The following is a 21,294-nucleotide window of genomic DNA, read 5'->3' as shown; positions in this document are numbered from 1 at the left end:
GAAAAAAAAACAGGCAGAGAGTTTGAACCCAGTTAATGCCATTTCCCAGCCTGCATTGCAGTAATACTTAATGACTCAGAGAATGATAGAATCAACCTGCAAATACATATCTAAATATAAGCTTCTAATTTCTAGTCAAGAAGTAACCCTAAAGCATACGAGTGCAATTTTTTTACTGTCTTTTCAGTCCGTGTTTTATTCTGGATGGAGGAAGATACTTTTTCATTTGGTTGTGGCTGGTTAAGGGATGAAATTTGCTTATTTGAACTTGCAGATTACTGGATGAGAATAAAAATCCACCTAAGAAGTGTGAATTCCGGGCTTCACGGAGAGAACAGTTACAATGAACTTCAGGATTTTTTGTGTGGGGAATGGCTGAAATGCACCAATACCACAGCTAGGCTGTGCTGTAAGCAACCTATAAGCCTAGTATAAAATCTGTGGGTAACTCCTAAAGCCACAGATGAATTCTATTTAAGCTCCCACCAATTTGGTTTACTAACTACACAAACCTTGCCACAGATATGTTACTTAAACACTTCACACCCATTACTCAAGTGAGCGTTCCCACTTCCTGCACCACTGGGGCTAAAGAACACCTACATTTAAGAACATATAAGAAGTTAAAAATTTTAAAAGGGACTGAAGCAAGGGAAGAGAATATTCCAGTAATTCTATCTGGAGAGCAGCTACAGACACTGCTGCCCTGGCACTCTGAATGGGTAATAAACATCTCCACAGAAAGGGCAGTCAGGGCAAGCAGAAATGTCTTAATCACAGAAAGCATAATAAAAAGCTATACTCTGAGTAAAGACTATTCAGTGTGATAGTCAACAACAGTTAATCTTTAATACAGAACTAATATAAGAGGCTTGCATTTCTCTGCTACTAAGGTGATGAAAAGGAACTGTAGAAGCAGCTTTTTTCATTCTAATTTTGTAGACAGCAGTAAAAATTAAGAAGGAATTTATCAGTCACCCAGAATGTTTGTCTCAACCACAAATGCAAACTTAAAGAACTACTTGAGAAAGAGATACTTAATTTTACAAGCAACTTCAAAGCATTGTTGTGTGACTCCACTTCTAGCCAGGATTATGTCAAAATATAAAATCAAGAATTATCAGTTCCTTCCACAGAACACAACAGTATTTCAAATTTCATCCATCTTGTTGCATACAATTAAAATTATTAAAACACCAATCTGTTTGCATATGGGCAGGCCAAGAGTCACATTTCTACCTCCATCTGAGCTGGTGGTCAGAAGCAATTCATTACCGAGAAGTCTTTGAATTTCAACAGTTGACAATAACTACAAAGCTGGCACGAGATTTGAGGAGGAATACACAAAACCTCAGAAGTTAATTTTAACATGCATTTAGCAGCATTCTTACTTTGACACTGAATTTCATATTATTTCAATGTGATTTGTAACCACGATGGAATTAAACCCACAGCATATGAATTTCAGCTGGAGGCTCCCATGAACCTATCTTAGCCTTGCAAGCCCTCAGCATTCCTGCTCTAGCAGTAAAGCAGTAACTTGGCCAGCATGGAGTGAGCAGAAGTAGAATCAAGCCTGTACAGAACAGTAGTGGCAATGATGCAGAGTACATGTCATGGAGAATTACCCTAAAAATACTGAAACATGCACTCCAGCTACAGGCTGCCAAAGCCACAGAAAGCTTTCATATCTACTAACAGCCTAGAGCACTCATGGTCTGAAGAACGTAGCAGCAAGTAGTTGTTAAAGGACAAAATTTACTCCAAAATTCACATGAAAGTTATTTTAACCTTCTCACTAGAGACTTAAAGGGTATATCAACTTGTCTATTCCTGGCTTAGTTAACATCTAATTTGTTAATTAAGGAGACTTTTTAAAGCATTCATCATGCTAACAAAGACTAAGTTGACAGTATGTCCTTAGACTGCAAAAAAAAAAAAAAAAAAATCATTAAGAACCCCAGATGTTCCTATTGGCTTATCTAAAAATCAAATTAGATCCTAAAAAGCAAAAGTCATGAAATTTTATGCTTTATACAGTTAGACTGGATTACAACATAGTAAGTATTGAAGCATTTGGTACCTGTAAACATGGCATGGAAGTAGGGGCTGCAGGCGGCTAACACAACTCTATGCGCTGCAATTTCCATGTCTTCAGCTACTATCGTCACATCACACAGCAAGTTTTGACTATTTAGAAATATCAGAGAAAGCAATTTCACGTAAGTGAACTACAACAGAAAAGTATATCATATCACACACTATTTCTTTTCCCATGCCATCAAAAGAAGCAGGCAGACAATGTTGATGAAGCATTGTTTTTAAATGTGCTACACAACCACATGGCTATTACTCAATCAGATTACGGATGGTGCTTGGGTACACAAAATTATCTCAAAATCAAACAACTGAATTGTGATTCATTACACAGAAGTTTTCTGCATTGAATAACCATTATTTGTATCAGCCCAATTTATAAATATTTTCTCTGCAAGTCTGGGCCCCTTTGAACAACTATGATAGAAAAAACCCAGAATTTAATAAACATAAGCACTAAAAAAAATTACATAAGAAATAAGGCTTTACAGACAACAAAGAATCCAAACTTCAACTGAGATGTCTGTGTCACATTACACTGGAAACTCATGCCTACTTAATTGTTCAAATCCACTACTCGATCTTTTCTATATTTACTGTTTTCCAAGTATTTTTCATATTCAGCCCATGCACACAATAGCAATTATTTTTTCCAGACTGAGCAGTTTAGAATTTATTATGGTTAACTTCATATCTTGCCTGACTTTGTATCTTCATTACATTCATTTGCATTCTTGTCCTTTGTGACTGTAATACATATTTCCTCCGTGTTCAGTTGCAGTAAAGTAACATCTCATTTATAACCATTCCTAACACAGGTGTTTCTAATGCAGTTTACAGCTATTGGCCATACCTCTTCCACTTAAGTACACACTTAAATAACGTGTACTCTTTATAATCCAATTTTCTAGACTGAAAGAAGAGAGGGGGAGAAAAAGAAGAAAACACACCACAACATCAAAAGGCTGCAATTTCACAGCATCTAAATAGCCATAGTTACAGTTGCCTTTTATTTCCTGCTCATGCTAGCACTGTCCCTGCGGAGGTGGTATGCAATCCACAAAACTCAGAGCCACTGCAACAGAGGAAAGAGGGAAAAGTATGATGTAACAGAACATATTCCTTAGGGATGGAGCTAGAGCCATACACCAATCCAGTGATTTCTATTTTTACCTTTCCTGAATACATATTAAAGATTTTTAGATAGTTTGCAACTACCACACTGAGTTGTATCAAAGACAGGCAAGCAGTTGCATTTTGCTTGGACAGAACTAGAGCTCCCAGGCAAACTGCTCAGATATTCACCTCAGTTCAAAAGAAAACTCTGTGATCTCTCAGTTCTGCAATCATTCAATTTTTATGAGCCCAGACTCAAGTAAGGTGGCTTTGTGGAGGTCACACACCAACAATTTTGGTGGCCACAGCTAACCTTTGGGGTCATATTGCAATCCTGGCATAACATTATCTTTCTGCTTTCAACTTTTAATATCTACAGCAACTATCTAAATCTCCTAAGTTTAGCCTGCAATATGGTTATTATCAAAAAATATGTACAATATAAGGTAATGACCATACCAGATGAAACACACAGTTCACAGGACCTTGAAACAACCATTACATTTATTTAAAAAAAATGGAAACAGAAAACTACACATAAAAGAGTATCGGATACCCAACTTTATCACACACCTGCACCTATCCTGACAACAGGAACAAAAACTTTTATACTTAGTTACACACAAATACTAAAGATAACAATGAAGCCAGAAGCAACAGAATTACATCAATGCACAGCTAGGGTTAACTAATTATATTGCACATATGTAGACCTAGTAACATCTCTAGTCTGGAACTGCATGAATATGCTCTGCATTACTAAAAGCTGACAAGCTAAAGAAACTACTGAAGATAAGAGCTTATAAACTTAATCATGTACTCTGCTGCAAGCATCTTGTGGCTTCCACAGGAACTCAGCACCTTCATTTCATGAGGGAGCATCAATTTATTGTAGAAAAGGTTGTGTTCTGAAGTGGTATTGTACAAATTTGCTTGTATAGAGTGACTGAATGAGCAGAGCTGTGAGGGATACATCATCGTGGTATAGAAAATGAGGAATAAGGGCAAGAAAGTATGCATTTAAGAATAACTGAGCAACTGTTTACCAGCTTGCAGGCTATTCTTCATTGGTTCATACAGAGAAAGTTCATTACCTCCATCTTCAAAAGGTTTTGGTAAAGTCTTGTTTGTAAGAATGAGAATTTTAACAAATATAGGTAACATCAAATTCCATTGTGATAAAAGCAAATTATAATAAAGTGAAAAGATAGGTATCAAAGTGTAATTTTGTCATATGTCAAGAATTAATTAGCTATCCTAATGAGATCTCTACTCAGTGTTGAGGTGATGGTGAGCAATGAAATGACAAAAAATACAAAGGACAAAATTGCTCAAAATTGTCAAAATTTGAAGGCACATAAAAACTCCTTAATGAGCTACTAGAGCCAGGCAACTTGACAGCAGCCCAAAATTTAATATAAACACACAGAATTAAGCATTCAAAACCAAGTGTATTTAAATGCTTAAGCAAATGATTTTTTCACTAGCTATTCACTTCTTGGAGAGCATACCCCTGCCAAATACCTGTTTGTGCTACACTAATGAAAAGAACTGAGATTGGCTACATTTTTAAAGTTGTTTCTAAATCAAAAATATCATTTCCTTACTTAATATTAGATCTCTGTTTAGAGCAATGAAGTCTGAAACATTTTAAAGATATTTCTGCTTATTATTTCAAACAAATGAATGCAACTAGAAATGTTTATAATTTTATCTAATTACCACTTAACATCTTAAAAGCTGTACTCATCTCAAATAGTAAACATTCTTGCATTGACCACCTTATTAAATGAGAACTAGTTAAGGTTATATGGCGCAGCTCCTGCTCAAACTTTAAGTATTTATACATGCAAGGCAAAATTACTCAAATTGCTTCTACAGCAATTTGAATTTAGGTAACCATGGAAACTAAAGTATATTCTGAAAATAATCCATGGGCTTCAAAAATGCACTCTGCTGGAAGATGGCAAATCTTTTACTTGCAACACAGCAAAATGCAGGTAAGGTTTTTGCCTTCCAAAACTATCGCAAGATTCATTCTGGGAAACTTTCTCCATGTAAACTCTTGCTCATCCTCAGGAATTCATTGCTACCGACTCTAGCCAGGCTTTGTTATGCTCCTTGAGACACCATATCTGCTTACTGGGACACTTGAAAAAGCCAAGGGCATAACTTAGGTGAAACAACAAGTGTCAGTCCATGCAGCACATAAAGGTTTACCTATATAGAACACAGAAGATCAAAGGCAGAGGCATACTTTAAAAGGGTATCAGTTGCTGTGTTTCTTTTTGGTGAAGCCTCTCCAATTTTTAATTTTATACAGGAAATAACAAAGAACTACAGGATTTTCACAGCCTCCAGTACTGTCTCTGCTAGAGAAGTATTTTTATTTAATTTCTCCATTGTTGCTGTTAGTTATAGCACTGAATTACTGTCAGTGATAGCTGTGAGTCCTGATTTCCAGAGCTCAGTTGTGAGCTCTAATTACCAGCTGTCACAGTTTCCAACATCACTTCACCTACTCATATGTAAAATATAAATCAATATGGATGCTAAGAACACCATCAGAACCAACCTCCCAGTTTTCCTGAAACCGATGGTAGTATCCCTCAAGGTCTTAGAAAACTTTATTGAGAAAAGTTACTTTCAACATTTGATTTGGGAGTTCATCAATTTCTCCCAGGGGGCAGGTAAATGATAACTAAGAAAATGTACAGTCAGTTGGTTTATACTGTGACCTATGTCTCCAGACTAGAAAATTTTAGCATTTTTCTGGTTCACAGCCTACCAAGAAAATCAACAACATGCACACAAAGAGCCTAAGGCCCAACCAGAGTCACTTTTCATCTATCCAGGATCAACTACGTACAAGACACGATCAGTAGCTGTAACTCCTTAAATACAATCTGTACGTATTTTTCAAGTCTCATAAAACTAGTTTTGACTAACTTATCAGGTGCAAAAATATACTGCATACATTACAGCTATCATCACATGGCTATCATTCAGCTATCACTTTATTGTATATTTAATCCTTCTCATCAGCTATACTTCTGAAATTGTATGTTCTTAATAACCAGACTACTATTATTAACTTCATAAGTGCAAATGAAAGTAAAAATGAACTATGGACTCCAGGCAGATGTATATGGTGAAGTAATACCTTCTTAATTCATTCATAACTTTAAAAGCTTTCTTCATGTGCCATGGATTTACTGTAATAGGACAGTGAATTTCGGTGTTATCATCTTTCAGATCCAAGGGCTTCTGATGGCAAAGTTTGGTACATCTGGAAAGAAAGAGTTAAAAAATAAAGTTAATACTTCTGTCTAATCTCCAGTGCTGACACTTCTTATTCAGTTCACCTTCATCTTGGGGAGAAGAAGATTTGCACATGAAACTACATCTTTACTCCAAGCAATTTCGGTATCCCTATTACCAAAGGTGTAGAGGAATAGATAGAATTCCCGTGGAAGTAGTAAGTTGGTGACTAACACTAATGACGTTCACGGAGGCTAACAATAATCTCCCCTAAAGAAAACATGAAGATGTTTTCCGGTTTTGTGAATATTGTTTTATTTAGTTAAGAAATACTCTAGAATATTTCCAACAAGCTCTGAAGTGAGGGCAGAATTAGTTTGGGGAACTTTTGACCTAGTGCCCACACAGATCAGTGGTAGAATGCAGCAACCATCACCCCAGTCTCTTAATGCCTTTGCTGCCTGTGTAGTAAGAGCTTCTCTCTGCACTTCTACCAGGAACTCACTCACTGTTTCACACGGCTCCTAGTTCTCCTCTGACAGGAAGACCACACAATGACTACTGTAATTATCCAGGCTTTCCCTAGCAGCAGCATAAGACATGGGTGACTGAGAAAATTTGGGTAGTTCTGTATATTCACTCAATGTTTTGAAAAGCATGATGTACATAAGTGACTAGCCTCTTCATTGTTCTTACTCTCAAAGTCCCACTCCAAATAGCAAGAGAAGAACTAAGCAGTGTGAAAAATCCTTAACTCTAGCTACAATTAATGCTTTCTGTAAGACAGACCCAGGTTCTACGGACACTAACTTCTGTAGAAAAATTATTATATATGCTGCTCAGTCACTCAGACTGTCCAAACAGCAAATGGGCTTTTCATGCCAAACCAAACCAATGAGTTTCCTGTTTACACTCACAATGTTGCTCTTACAAAGCAATCTGTGTTGTTGTGGCACTTAGAAAATGCTTAGCATCTTTATTTTACAGTACTGTAACTGATTCCTGAACCTGTATACTGGCAATAAGCAAAGGTACTTGATGGGGCCACAAACCCTGGTACATCAAAGATCTGATTTCAAATGAAAATTCAACCTTACTAGCATTAGGTAAGCACAGTCAAACTGAACATATTCAGTGACTCACATAACTGCAACCTCTCTTCTACTATACCTGAAACTTTTTAACTAGGCATGCCTAAAGAAGCTTAAAAGAAAAAATCCAACAAAAATTTAAGATTTTAACCTAGAACTCTATGTTCTGTGGACTACAATAGTGGAAAGCTAATGAGCTGGCTTTATTTTTCATTTTCCCAAAACTAGCTACAAAATCTTGGAGTAAAACAATACAAAATTGCATCAAATAACAAAGGAATGTAAAAAGTCTCCGTAAAACATTGACTAACCAAGTAACATCCATCCACAGAACTCTAACTACTACCAACTTAACATAGTGTACCATGAAACTGGTATGAATTAGAAGTTTCATACTCAATTTTGAAAATTATACAATTCATTACTGAAAAGGGACAAATAACAAGCAGGAAGTCTGCATCAATCAAAAAAAAAGCCCCAAACAAGTTATTCAGCACATACATATGCTACATCACAGAGGTAAAAAAAGAAAGACATTCTATCTAGCAAACTCCTTTAGACAGGACGTTACTTTTCTACATTATGTGACATATGCTGTAATCAGAATTCCAAAAATTTATAGACAGAAATCAGTGACTGCAGAAAACATTCAAAACACCAAAGACCAGAAGAGACCCAGCTTTTAATTATACCACTGATTTACCAAGTCCAAGATAGAACACTTTTCATTGCAACTTTCTACATCCCAAAGCAATGCGTCTCTATTTATCTGCATACGTAAACAAGCTGTGTACACATCAAATACAGCTATGCAAGGAAAAGAAAAGTGATCGCAGTTGTCCGTAAAGAGCTGCCAAGCAACTTGGATTAGATGGAGGAGTTCCCATGAAGTGTAAATTAATTTGCTGAAATTTCATTAGCTTGTCACAAAGGATGACTTTGTTTTAAGGTAATGAAGCCTACAAAACCGTCAGTCATACACCTTCTGTTTTGGGAAGTGCCAGTCCGCCTGGAGTCTCTCTTACCATTTCACCGGTTGGGTCAGAGCTCTCTGCAACTGGTTTCCTTCGGTTTGTTCTCAAGAACCTCACCCACAGCGTGCCTGAAATCTACCTCCCGAAGGCACAGGATGAAGTTGCACTGAACCGGAGCCTGTGAAAGGACTGAGCCCAGCTGAGGTGCAGCTGGAGATGGTCGCCTGGAGTGCATTGCCTGGGCACTGCCACTAAAAAAGATGCTTAACTAAATAACCAGAAAACCGGGAGTGAGATAAGCACGACTGCTGAGTCAAACAAGGAGTAATTTGGGACCACATATGGAGGAAGCAGAAGGAGTGAGGGGGAGGAGGGAGAAAAAGCCCGCCTGTCCCCACAAGCTGGAAGGCGCACGGGAAGGCGGCGGGGCGGGGGTGCCGGCAGCGCTGCCCGCCCGCGGGAGCGCCCGCTCCCCCCGCCGCACGGTGCCCGCGGCCGGCACCGCAGCGACACAACCGGGCATCTCCGAACCCCGGGCGGCCGCGCTGGCCCGCCGGGCACCGGTTCCGCCACCAGGTCGCCGACACGACCCTCCCGCCGGCGCTGCCCCGCGGCCGGTTCCGAGCGTCCCCCATCCGCGGACACCGCTTCCCCCCCGGCGACGAGGGGCCCGGCGGGGCCGACCGGGCTGCGGAGCGCCGTGGCACCTCCGCCCGCTGCTGCGCCGCCCCAGCCCACGGACCCCACAGCGCTCCGCTCCGCACAGCCGTCCCGGCGGGCTCCGGGCGCCCGCCTGCCTCCCCGCCCGCCCCGCCGCCGCCGCCGCCGCCGCACTCACACGGGCGGCAGCAGCATCTCCATCGCGGCTCCGCTCGGGCTTCCTCCGTGCAACGCGGGCGCGGCGAGCTGCCGCCAGCACCATGCCAGCTGCGCTGCCCCGCCGCAGGTGCGGGGAGCGGCTGAGCCCGCCCGGCCGAGCCCCGCCGCCGCCGGGAGTCGCCGGCGCTGCCGCTTCCGGGTGCCCGCCCGCGGGAGGGCGCGGCGGGGACGGGCCGCTGTGCGCAGGCGCGGCGGCAGCGGCCGGCCCGGCCGGGCCCGCGTGGTCTCTGCGGCGGTGGCGGCGAGGGCTGCGGTAGCTGCGGTGCGCAGGGACCGCCTCGCTGGAGCCTTCCGCCCTGGCCTCGGGATTTTTGGAGGAGGCTGAGACGGCGCTGCCCTTGCCGAAAGAAGCGTGGCCTTCGAGTGGGATGAGCCAGGGTCTAGCGCCCAAGTGCGTGTCTCCTCCTTCTCAGGAAAGCCGTGGCTCAGGGCAGAGCTGGAGAGCGACACCCCGAGCTGCCCTGCGCAGCGACACATCCCGGGGAGCGCCCGGGTTAGGCTGTCCGCAGCGCCAGGAAGGATGGCTTGGAGCGCTCGCGTGGGGACACACAGGTGCTCTGTCCTAGGGTAAAAAAAAAAAAAAAATAAAGCGGTCCCAGGTCTCCTCAGTGAGAAAATCCACCAGCAGGTGCATGCCGTGAGGGTCACGGGCATCTTCTTCGCATGCCAGCCAAGGTCCGACACCAGCTCGAGCAGGGGCCGAACGGAAGAGCCAAAGTGCATCGGGACAGAGGAGGTGAAAAGGCTGTAGTTCCTTGTGACCGGCTGGATCTCATCGGCTTTTATTTGATCAAGTCCAGCAGGAACCCTGCCACTCAAAACAGCTGGCCTCCTGTCTTTAGCAAACGTTGCTGACATTGATCATTAAGTACATGAGTTGTTATTAGTGTTTGCTGAAGTAGCCTCTGTGATGCAAAATGGCAAAAAGAAAAATGAACAGGGATCTATTTCAAACGTGTCTTTGTAAACAGCACTAATTCAAGCAATGATCCAGAATACATTTAGCAACTTCTGAGTTGCGGCATTAGAGAAGAATTTACTGCATTTAAACCTCTGTAAATTACTTCTAAATCTTTGAAGATTGTGTAGTGGAAAATGGGTTTAGCAAGCTGAACACAATTCAGGTATTTAAGTACAATTAAAATGCTTCTTCACTGAAGCAAGAGATTTTAAATTGGAATAGTATCTCTAAACTAATAAATCTACTAATAACTGACCAACACTATTTTTGTAAGAGTGAGAAGAGTTTGAGGACAGCATGTTTCAAGCAGGAGGCAAAACAAAATGGCAAGTGTGTTTTGGGTGAAGAATATTATAGATGGATGCTGAAAGCCTTCACCAGTGTTTCTAATAAAATCACTGGCTATTAAAACTTTATGTATTTTAATCTATAATTTTCATCTTTGCTAATCTCCAATAATACTCCTCACTTGGAAAATGCCATTTTAATTTTCTCAGTTTACCAATCGTCTTTCACTACAGTGATGTTTGATTTGGGAACGCTTCAAAATTTTTCCAATGGGTTTCCACTGGAGGTTTTTCTAAATTAAATAAACATAGTTGGCAGTGCCTGTTTTTACGAAGTGTGTGCTTTGTAACTGCTGAATTTGTCTCTTCTCAAGAGACAACTAGATTTGCCTTTGGGTTGTATTGGAGAAGACAAGGTACTTGTTAAAGATTTAAATGCACAACAAAACCTGCTTGCAGGGAAGTCTGCTCCAAAGGAGCCAGCCAGCAATAATGCTCTCTGAAATAGGGGGTTGAAATTCAGCTGGCTCCACGTAGCATAGCATCACCAAGGTCTGAGTTCCTAAGTAGATGTGGCCTGGTTAGATCTGAGAGTTGATGATGACTGTCACATCACACTTCCAGGTTTCTATAACTTAGACTAAACTCCTTGACATGTCACTTTGTCAGACAAGGATCCCAACTTCTACTGATCCATAAGACCTAAGTGAATTCTACTGTGTTATGTTTAAGGATCCACACGAGACCATTGTAAACTTGTGAGCTGGTCTGTAAGCTGAGGGGCTTTGTACACTATTTGCATATACATCCTGCAAGCAGGTAGGCAGCTGCAGATTCTGCCCCATGCTAACACGGCAGAACTGTTTAGCAACCTTGTTGTGGTTAAACCCGAACCAGCAGCCAAGCCCCAGGCAGCCACTCGCTCACTCCCCCAACAGTAGGATTGGGGACAAAATCAGGAGGGTAAAAGGTAAAGAATTTGTGGGTTGAGATTAAGACAGTGTAACAGGGAAAGCAGAAGCTGCACACACAAGCAAATCAAATCAAGGAATTAATTCATTGCTTCCCATGGGCAGGCAGGTGTGGAGCCATCTCCAGGAGAGCAGGGCCCCATCATGCATAATGGTTACTTGGGAAGACAATCCTCCTCACTCCAAATATCCTCCCCTTCCTCCTTCTTCTCCCACTTTATATACTGACCATGATGTCATGTGGTGTGGGAATGTCCCTTTGGTCAATTGGGGTCACCTGTCCAGGCTGTGTCTCCTCCCAGCCTCCCATGCACCCCCAACTTCCTCACCAGTGTGGCAAAATGAAAAGCAAAAAAAGCTTTGGCTCTGTGTAAGCCCTGCTCAGAAATAACAAGAACATCTCTATGTTATCAACTCTGTTCAGCACAGATCCAAAACAAAGCCCCATGCCAGCCGCTGTGAAGAAAATTAACTCTACCCCAGCCAAAAACAGCACAAACATTTATTCTTAAATGAACATTAAGCATTTCCAACCTGTGACTTCTCTCATTTTCTTGCAGTGTTGTTTTGGCTTCAGAGCCAAATGTTCAACATTAGTTCAGTTAAATTCTGTGATGCAGAGCATCAGAAAGAAACAAATAGGGCAAGGTTCTATTTTTTTTTTCCTGAAAATTATGTCTTTGTAATTCAATAATTTCAAAAGGAATCATAAAGAGTGGAAGCAAAAAACTACTTCATCCAAACTACATTATGTGGTTGTGGCAAAACAACTTGTATCTCTAACCATGAGAAAACCCATCCTTTAAATACAACGTCTGTATTTTTATGGGATTCTGCTTGATCCAATACCTCTTCTTAGAAAAGAACTTTCAGAGAAAAAACTTATTTATGTATGTCTGTGGGTGTATGTATGTAGTTTTGAAAGGAAATGGGCTATGTATCTTATCTATGATGAAACAGATGTCATTTTTGTTGATGCTGCAGCAATTCGAATTACTGCATTTACTGAGAAAATTCCCTGTCATGTTTCAGGCTGTGCCTATAAGAACTCAGCGCTTTCCCACTTGTTTTAGTGAGTTACAAACGAGTGTGGCCAACACTTACTTAGGATCACATGATTCTTCAGATCTATTGACACTAGAAGTACTTTACTGATACAGAAACCTCGAGACTATCCATCAGTGAATTACACCCAGTGAAAATGAAGTTATGCTAGCAGAGCTCTGCTTGCTAGCAAGATAGTCCCACAAGTTACACAGTCCTACAAATAGAATAACTAATCCTGGTAAAAGTCAGTGTGACTGCAGATATACGTGGTGTTTTATTAGCATCTTCAAGGGATCATGCATTATGCTGACGTGGTCACGTCAGAAGAAATCTGGTTTAGGTTTAGCCACAGAGGACACTGATATAAGTTCTTACTTATTTTTAATTGACAAACATAGGTTAGGAAGACATCTCCAAAAAAGACAAAAAATAAGGTGGCAAGAACATTTACTCTTGTTTAAGATATTAGAAGTCATAGCTTCTGAAGGATTTGGGTAGAATGCTTATGAGGACATGCTGCTGAGGCTGGGATTCTTTCCATGACCAGGGAAGAGGAAAGGAGGGGGGCTGGATTTGAATACTTAAGTACCTCTCTGTACTCCTATTGCTTCAAAAAGAAAAACAATGTGCTTCTTCACTTTGTTAGCTGTTAGGTTATCCATGTTTGTATCTTCCTGAATTGAGTTGTGAGTACGTTGTGTACAAAATCTATGCAAAAATAAGTATGCTTTTATCAAAAATACATGAGGGCACACAGGCATTTTTTCTCCTGTGCATTTCACCCCCAGTAACATTACCATCCAGCAGCAGACCTTTATACAACCCAGGCCCCTGTATCTAAACAAATCCACAAGGACCTTTCTGGAATTCATGACAGGACTTAGGTTCAACACAGACATTAGCTACTACTACATTCTTTTGTCTACGACACTAGCACTAATATCAGCATTAATCCAGCATTGCCTAATCTTAAAAGGCCTCACTCTAGTGGAAGAAACTCCTTTTTCTTGCTTCAGAAGCATGGAATATTTAACGTTTCAGAGAACCATTGAGCTAAGGACATGAATGCAGTTGAGAAGAATTACACTGAAAAGTAATGTGAAAAGGAAATGCAAGAAAGTGCATGCAGCAGACTGAGAAAGGGACCAGATTGCAGAGGAATATGTACTGGAGAGTAGGCAGAGAGAGAAAAAATAAAACATGTAAATTGGGATTGTGAAATAAGGAATAGCAAAGCAGCTGCTATCAAAGAGAAATTGTACTGTGACCAAAATCACTTCAATACAATTATGCATGGATGAAAATATTTAGTCTTTTCTAGCATTTATTCTCCTGTGTGAGCAATTGCTGGAGCACTAAGAATGGCACATATTTAATGAAAATAGGTAAAGGGATAAGATTTAGTCTGTAAAATTCATGGACCTTATGATGATGATGATGAAAATTAGCACCTAAGAACTGGTTTTTCAGTGTTCAAAACCAGATATAGCATAATTTCCAAAAGGACTTGATATGACACACAGTCTAGTAAACAGACTTTAAGTACTCTAATCCTATTTCTGGAAAAGAAGGGCCACATAAAAAGCAAATAGTATGATGCTTTTGAATTCTACTTGATGGAGAAGCCAGGTCCCTGTGGTCAGTGCTGTGTTCCTGCTAGATTACAGCTTCCAAAAGGAAGTCCTAGCTCAAGTAAGAGTTACGAATGCAGGCAAATGTAGGTCATGGCTATGATTCATATTTGTACTGGAAACTACGAAGATGCAAAGTAGATGTCTTGATGAGCAGATCTAAGGCCCAGTGCTGCAAAGGTTTGGATTTCAAAGGTTTGGATATAGTGTATCCCTGAGATGACTGTGAAAGAGTCACTTTCTGGTATCTGCAGACTTGTGTTGCTTCCTGTACACTGGATAAGGCAGTCAGGTCTCTATTCTGAGTGGGTTCCATTCACTGAACCAGAAGAAAGCCCATCAAAAATTATCAGATTTCACCTTGTAGCCATGTGATCACTTAGACATGATGCAAAGGTAGCGGCAGAAACCTGCAGCAAGGATGTCTTGGGAAAAGTCAGACCATCTCAATCAGCAACATGCAAAGCTGATGAGAAGTTTCACCCTCAACACAGAATTATACACTACTGAAATAAGTTATGCTCTATTATTGTGTACAGTCTACACCAGAAAACAAAAATGGACTTATTTGCAACATTTAGTTTTTTAGCAAACAATATGTCATAAGCAGTCATTGGGGTTTTTTCCCAGATTATTTTACTTCATAAGAGTGTAGAAAATACTTTTTTTTATTGTTATGTTCTGTCATACTTGTTTAACTTGTCAAAACATTGTTTTCTTGAAAAATGAAGCAAAAGTCATTTTTTTCACAGATAATAACTCTAAAGTATAATACTATATCTATTAGATGCAAGCCCATCAAAGTCCATATACTTCTCCTCCGTCATATTCCCCACTCTAACAGCAATATTGCAAGATAGTCCTAACCAGGTCAATCGACCAACATGCCCCTTTCTCAGAAAAAACCGGCTACAGCTCATTAATTAAAATTACATTTAAACAACTGACGTACTGCCATCTAGTGCTTCCTGAAGGCACGGCGAGACAGAGAGATGGACTCGTTTCAGTAGTCGTGGATATCCAGGATTGGCCTATTGCAAACCGGCTGTTAAAATCATCCATTTCCTGTAGTCATGCTCATTGTGAGCTTACCTGAGAACAGTAATTGGGAGCAGTTTGCATTGTGAAAAGTGACATAGTATGCTGAAGGCATCAATCTGAATATTTACTATTTCATATGCATATAAACAAGAAAAGAGGAACAGTATTTGCAAAGTCTATATTGCTTGAGGGAACTTTCAGTGAAAATGAAAAATGCTGTAGACTGGGAAAAAGCAAGTGGGATATACCCCACACATTGTACAGATTCTTTTGTTGTACAAAGAGGCAATAAATTCAAAGACATTAAAATACTAACATGTTATATTCAGGGAGGCATAGCAATAACAATCACATAGGTCTAGTTACTGCACATAATTTTGCAGAGAGGTTGTTCATAGAAAGTGAAAAGCGTATCATGCTGCTGTTCCAGAAATTGAGTAAATCTTCATTTAGAATAACCCTTTCTGTGTGTGTAAGGAAGACTAGAAGTACTGCAAACTTGTTGTTTAATAAAATAGCTCAGGATCAGTACTTGTAACTAGAAAATCTATTAAAATTGGACTCACAGTAAACAGAAAAAAATGAAGGGAAAATTTAAATCAAAGGTAAAAGTATGAAAAGTTTTATTCCAATAATTCTGGTACAAGCAGGTGCTCATAGAATGAGTAGTTTATTATTGTGTTCCTGGAGTAGAATTTTTACTGGTATCAAGGACAGTCCTTTGCCAATATTTCTATGCAAAAGAATATTGGGATCCAGACTAATATACTGAGGTAAAAAAAAAATAGGTAACTTCAGAACTTAAAATTTTCAAAAGAGTATTTGTTGGAATATTAATATTTAACCATACAGCCCAAAAAGTTAGTTTACACAAACTAGTTCTTGACAAGTTCATTTTAAGATTTTCAGACAAACTAATCAGAAAACAGAGAAAAAAGTGTGGGGGGGGGGGGGGGGGGGAAGCCACCTAATTTTTCCTTGAAATTTCATCGTCTGTCTTTATTTCAATTTTATCAGTAGTTTTCCTGAAGTAATTATCTTAAATAGTCCCCTTTTTTAATGAAAATCATCATAGAAAATATATACTCTAAACTCAAATACTTTCAGGAAAAGCTCTGTGTGTCCCTTTATATAGCTCAAATAAATGCTTCTCATATTGTGACAGCCTTATAACAGAATGTAAACAGAACTGTGATTTTGAAAAATCAGAAGAAAGTGAAAAAAATTACTCTGCAGAGGGAGTACTCTTCACTCTGCAAATTAGGTATTTTCTTAAGTGTTAAACTATTTAAAACTTCAATTCATCTTTAGCACAAAGTAAGATACATTGTGATACTTAATTCTGAACTTTTATACCTCTAATGTATATTTCTAAAAATAGATATGAAATTGAAAAGTTGTATCCTTTCTTTAACTTCCATTTATTTGCTTTTTACTATATCTGGGAAATCAGTAAAATTTTTAAAAGTAGACAAGAGTGTCCATTCTGTTTTTCACACTTTTTCTCTTTGCTATTATTTTGCTCTTTGTCTCATCTGCATAAAGCAGTCAAAAATCTCTCTCTACAGCTGTATTACCTACCTGTTTTCATCAGTCCTATCTCTAGACTTCATTATGGACATGTAAGACGTTTTGCCAAATGATTTGTAGTAATAGATTAGCTGAAGTAACCCATGGCCACAGTTAAGCCTCCAGCATTCAAACTTGTACATTAATTGGTGAAAGGCTGAAAGAGTTTTTATCAATACCAGTGATGCATTCTTCTCTTTTCAATAGCTTGTGTTTAACGGCCACAGAATTCTTAATGGGCATTTTACTTATGAAGCAAAAGCTGCATAGCAAGTGGCAGTTTTTGATTACATGATTACCATGTATAAATAGCCCTTTGCTGCTCAACACAAAAGTTTACGCTTGCATGATGTGAAAATCTGAAACCATACATGGCATGGAATGTTTCTTTGTATTAAACATATTCAGCAGTGAACTGATTTTTTTAACCTCCACGGGATTTAAAAAACTTACAGAAGCTTGAAATAAAATGAGTACTTCTGAAGTGACTGTAATGTTAGGCTGGAACACAGACTGCACTTACTGCAGTATGGCTTTCAGGACTATTACAACCAATTTGTGCAAATTTCTACTGTTATTTTTACCTTTTCACTTCCCATTTGTATTTTTAGTAATGCTGGGATCTGTCACAATCCCATATTCTCAGAGCAGAGACTGTATTCTTTACATAGAGCTAAATACAGTTTAAGCACTAATTGTAGTATGAAACAGAAACAGTAATAATAATTATATCTTATAGTTGAATGTGAAAAAGTTTGTGAGCCAAATCCTGTTTCCATTCATGCCAATTTTTAAATGAAACTGAGGGGAAGAAAAGTAGATATTACGCCTCTTTGTGAGGATACAATTGTGACAGATAGTCCCCAAATATTGTAATTATTACTGGTACGGCAAAGGTAATGCCTAAGTAGAGCATTTGCTCCTGTGTATCTAATGTCTAAGCAGAGCTTTCCCTAAGGGCAGCATAGCATTGTTGGGCCACACCACATCTTTTTATCTTACCCTTATCAGATACCTTCTGATTACTGAATGACTTGCAGTGGAAATAATTTAAGAATAGATTTTTTTAGACTATCCAGCATTAGAGCATCCTTCAGGAGCCAGACTTTCAAGTTTCTGTACACTGAAGTGACAGTGTCTGCAAAATTTGATGGAAGATGGAACAGGAATTGAGAAGAAGAGAATCTTATTTTATTAAAACCTATCTACAGCACTAAAAGCTCTCACTATAAAAAAATACTGTAAATCTAGTAATTAAAATGATGTATCAAAACCAAAACAAAGGTTGGGTGATCTAGTAGAACAAGAGTGGACTACTGCTGTAAGGATTACATACATGTTTTAGGTAAACCAGTTGAAACTGGCAGTCACATACTTCTAAATATGTTAACTGATGTTGTATACAGTAAGTATTTACACACTTAAAATATTTAAACTTGTAATTTTTTCCCTAACTGCACTCTTCAGTAATCCATTGAGAACTCTTCATTTTCCATTCAGTAGAAACAAGGTTTACAATTATATATAAAATTATACCTATTCAAATGAGTGCTAATAAATGTAAACTTACTGTGACCTTAAGATTCTAAAATTCTAGTTAGCAGAATTTGTTCTTTTGATTTTATCTTAAACACTTGTGTAATGGCATGTCTCTCACACACTGCATATATGTATTCAAGACATTGGATAGAGGTGTTTTGTAAGTATATCGCACTTTGTAGTAATGGATTATACAGTAGACCAAATTTCTAAATCTCCTAATAAACAGAGATTATTAGAAAATTATCTTTGAACAAGTACAGAGAAATAGCAACTACTTAGCAGCAATTGTGTTCGCTTTTTAAATAGTACTGTGCTGATATAATGTATTACATATCTGAAGAAAAAGGCTAAAAGCAAGATTACAGCTAGCCTATATTATTTTATAGACAGGCAGCAGAAGGAGGAGTACTTCCACAACCTTTATTATTATGCTGATGAAAAAAGGTAGTTACTTAAACTTATGTATCTGAGTGATGAATCAAATTCCTGACTTTAGCTTTCTTGGTTTGTAACACTGTGAACAACTATTCTAAATTGCTTCATTTTTTTTTCTTTAAATGTCCTTCTCCTCTACTGTTTCCCCTCAAATATCATCATTGCCAAATTCAGAATCCAAACTCCCCTGATTAAAGGACAAAAAGGTGCCTGCATTCATGTAAGGAAGCCAACAAAATGTGAGGAAATGAGACATAAATGTGCTGTTGGTCATAAATGAAAACAATAATAGCTAAGCAACATGAGGTGATATGTGAATTTTTGTGAAAGACTTCTTTTTATTTGTGGGGTTTTTTTGTTAATTCTTTTTAAAAATTAATGCTATTTTAATTATTTTTTTAATAGATGGGCATGAAATATTTTTAATCAATATAAATGTATTTATAGTAAAAAAAATATCCTAGCCATCGTCATTAGCTGGCACGTTATTAGCTGCTTGGCTGTGGGACTAGGTACAACATACTACACACTAGCACTTCTGGTTTTTCCAGAACAGACACAGCTGCTCCTTGCAAAACAAACAGAAGGTAAAGACTTCATGCTTTTTAGGCTGAGGAAAAGCTCAGGCAAAGGCCCTGTGCAGGTAAGTTGTATAGTCATACAAAGGAACGGGAAGTTCTGGCAGTCACACAGCATCTTCATAAAAATTTCACAATCAAGTCACAGACTGATCTATTGAACCACCCTGAATAACTCTGATGATTATTAGATCTGTGTAGGTGTCAAGCACACCTGCTAAGGTACCTACTTGGCAAGGCAGAACACCTTACAAAAGTAATGCTAATTACTCGAACAGCAACCAGCAAATTGTGGCCTCACTTCACTGTCACTGAAGACTTTTGTCCTCTGCTTGCTGATCAGTGGGATTTGTGTTCTTGTCAGAAATGAAAAAAAAAAAGAGGAAGCACAATAAGGAGGAGGAAAGGAACATTTAGGTGGAGAAACTGGAATAGAGCATGCTCTTATCACAGGAGTTGGACTTTATCTTAGTCAAACCAGCAAGTTTAAGGCTTCTTTTTAATTTAAGACAGTTGTCTAGTTCATTAAATGTGCTTATCTGTATAAAACAAGAACAAATGAATGCAAGTGATGAATGTAAATGTTCTGGATGGGAGGTTTCAGTTGAGTATTTTTTCTAGAAAAAGATAGCCAAAAAAAGTCACAGAAACTAAGATAAAAAACTTGGAACTTCTTTGAAGCAGCTCATACCTCAAGAGCAGTTTTCACCCCTTGGCACTTCGACATGTTTTCAAGAGCGGTAGAGTCACTGCAGCTGTTCAGGGTGACAGTCCTGGCTTCTCCTAAATAATACACATAGAACAATTACAACCTGGAGAGGATACAATCTTGCTTGTCTTTCAGACCCCAGTTACAGCTTTGATCCTCTTCAGAGTCCTCACTAGCATTAGCTGAAGGTTAAGGGATGTTCATACAGAACAAACAGAAGGTTAAGAAACATTAGCAGATGAACAGAGCACACAACAGGTAATAAACATGATGCTTTGGAAATTCATACTTTGCACATGCTTGAGCACTGTGTCATTCTGATCCTTCCCCTTTCAGAAAGGTTATAGCTGAAAAATATCAGAGGCTAACAAAGATTGCCCAAGAATAACTAAGCACAACTAGGTGGTTGAGGAGTATCCAGAATACACACGGCTGTCAATGTCAGTAAGATAGAGAGATCCATAAAGTGAGTAGTCTGGACACTGTGAGTGGCCACACTCTGTCTCAGTGTGATCACAAAGGGTTAAAAAATTAAATTAGCAATGACACATTTTAAAGAAAACGTGTTTCTTCACAAAATATACAACTGAGCCAGAAATATCTTAGAAAACTTACAAAGTGCCTAATGCATGCTAGAACTTTTCGTGATTTGAAGGGGCAACCCGGTCCACTGGAAACAGTAACTAGCTGCATAGACTCCATCCTTTCTTCAAGAAGTCCCTGCAAGACCAATTGGGGATGGGAAAATACTCTGCACTACAAGCTGACAGCAACACTACGCTGCCTTTACCCCCACACTTTGGCCAACCATCTGCTGCTGGGGTACTTTCGCCTCCCAGCGCTGCCTCCCGAGACACGGCCCCGCAAGGACGCCAGCCCGGAGCCTGCTGTAAGTGGTCTTCGTTTTGAATTCAGTCGCGGGCTGCCGAGAGAGCAGCACCGAGCATGGCCCCGGGACAGCGCAGCACCCGAGGGCGGGCGGCGGGCACGGAGCTGTGCCCGGGCGGCGGGCCGGGGGCGGGGGCTGAGGCGGAGGCGGAGGCTGAGGCCCCTCCGCCGGCAGGGGCCGCGCCCCGGGGCGGTGCTGGCGCGGCGCGGGCCCAAT

The 21,294-nt window shown here is 39.7% G+C and overlaps 1 protein-coding gene and 1 long non-coding RNA gene across 4 annotated transcripts in view; both read right to left on the bottom strand.

Moving 5' to 3' along the window:
* KLHL2 (kelch like family member 2) overlaps window positions 1-9,548 on the bottom strand; it is a 57,084-nt gene extending 47,536 nt beyond the window's left edge. For 2 of the 3 annotated variants that reach the window (XM_039550809.1, XM_039550810.1), the window contains exons 1-3: window positions 9,378-9,548; window positions 6,377-6,502; window positions 2,084-2,190 (exon numbers count right to left, since the gene is read on the bottom strand). In XM_039550809.1, coding sequence (XP_039406743.1) covers window positions 2,084-2,190; window positions 6,377-6,502; window positions 9,378-9,400 — 256 coding nt within the window. In that variant the 5' untranslated portion in view covers window positions 9,401-9,548. Of the gene's footprint in view, window positions 1-2,083; window positions 2,191-6,376; window positions 6,503-8,590; window positions 8,876-9,377 lie in introns of those variants that run through there. The other variant, XM_010401402.2, reaches the window with a different exon arrangement.
* Window positions 9,549-12,179: 2,631 nt separating this feature from the next.
* Window positions 12,180-21,167, bottom strand: LOC109144945. Its single transcript, XR_002046008.3, has 3 exons — window positions 20,805-21,167; window positions 20,172-20,263; window positions 12,180-15,407 (listed from the first exon to the last, which is right to left on the bottom strand). It is a non-coding gene; the product is annotated as an uncharacterized LOC109144945 (long non-coding RNA).
* Window positions 21,168-21,294: the final 127 nt, after the last annotated feature.

The sequence above is a fragment of the Corvus cornix genome, chromosome 4 (genome assembly GCF_000738735.6).
Source record: "Corvus cornix cornix isolate S_Up_H32 chromosome 4, ASM73873v5, whole genome shotgun sequence".
Taxonomy (NCBI): Eukaryota; Metazoa; Chordata; class Aves; order Passeriformes; family Corvidae; genus Corvus; species Corvus cornix.
Note: the sequence above shows the minus strand (reverse complement) of the source record. Positions and strands in the feature narration are given on the sequence as shown.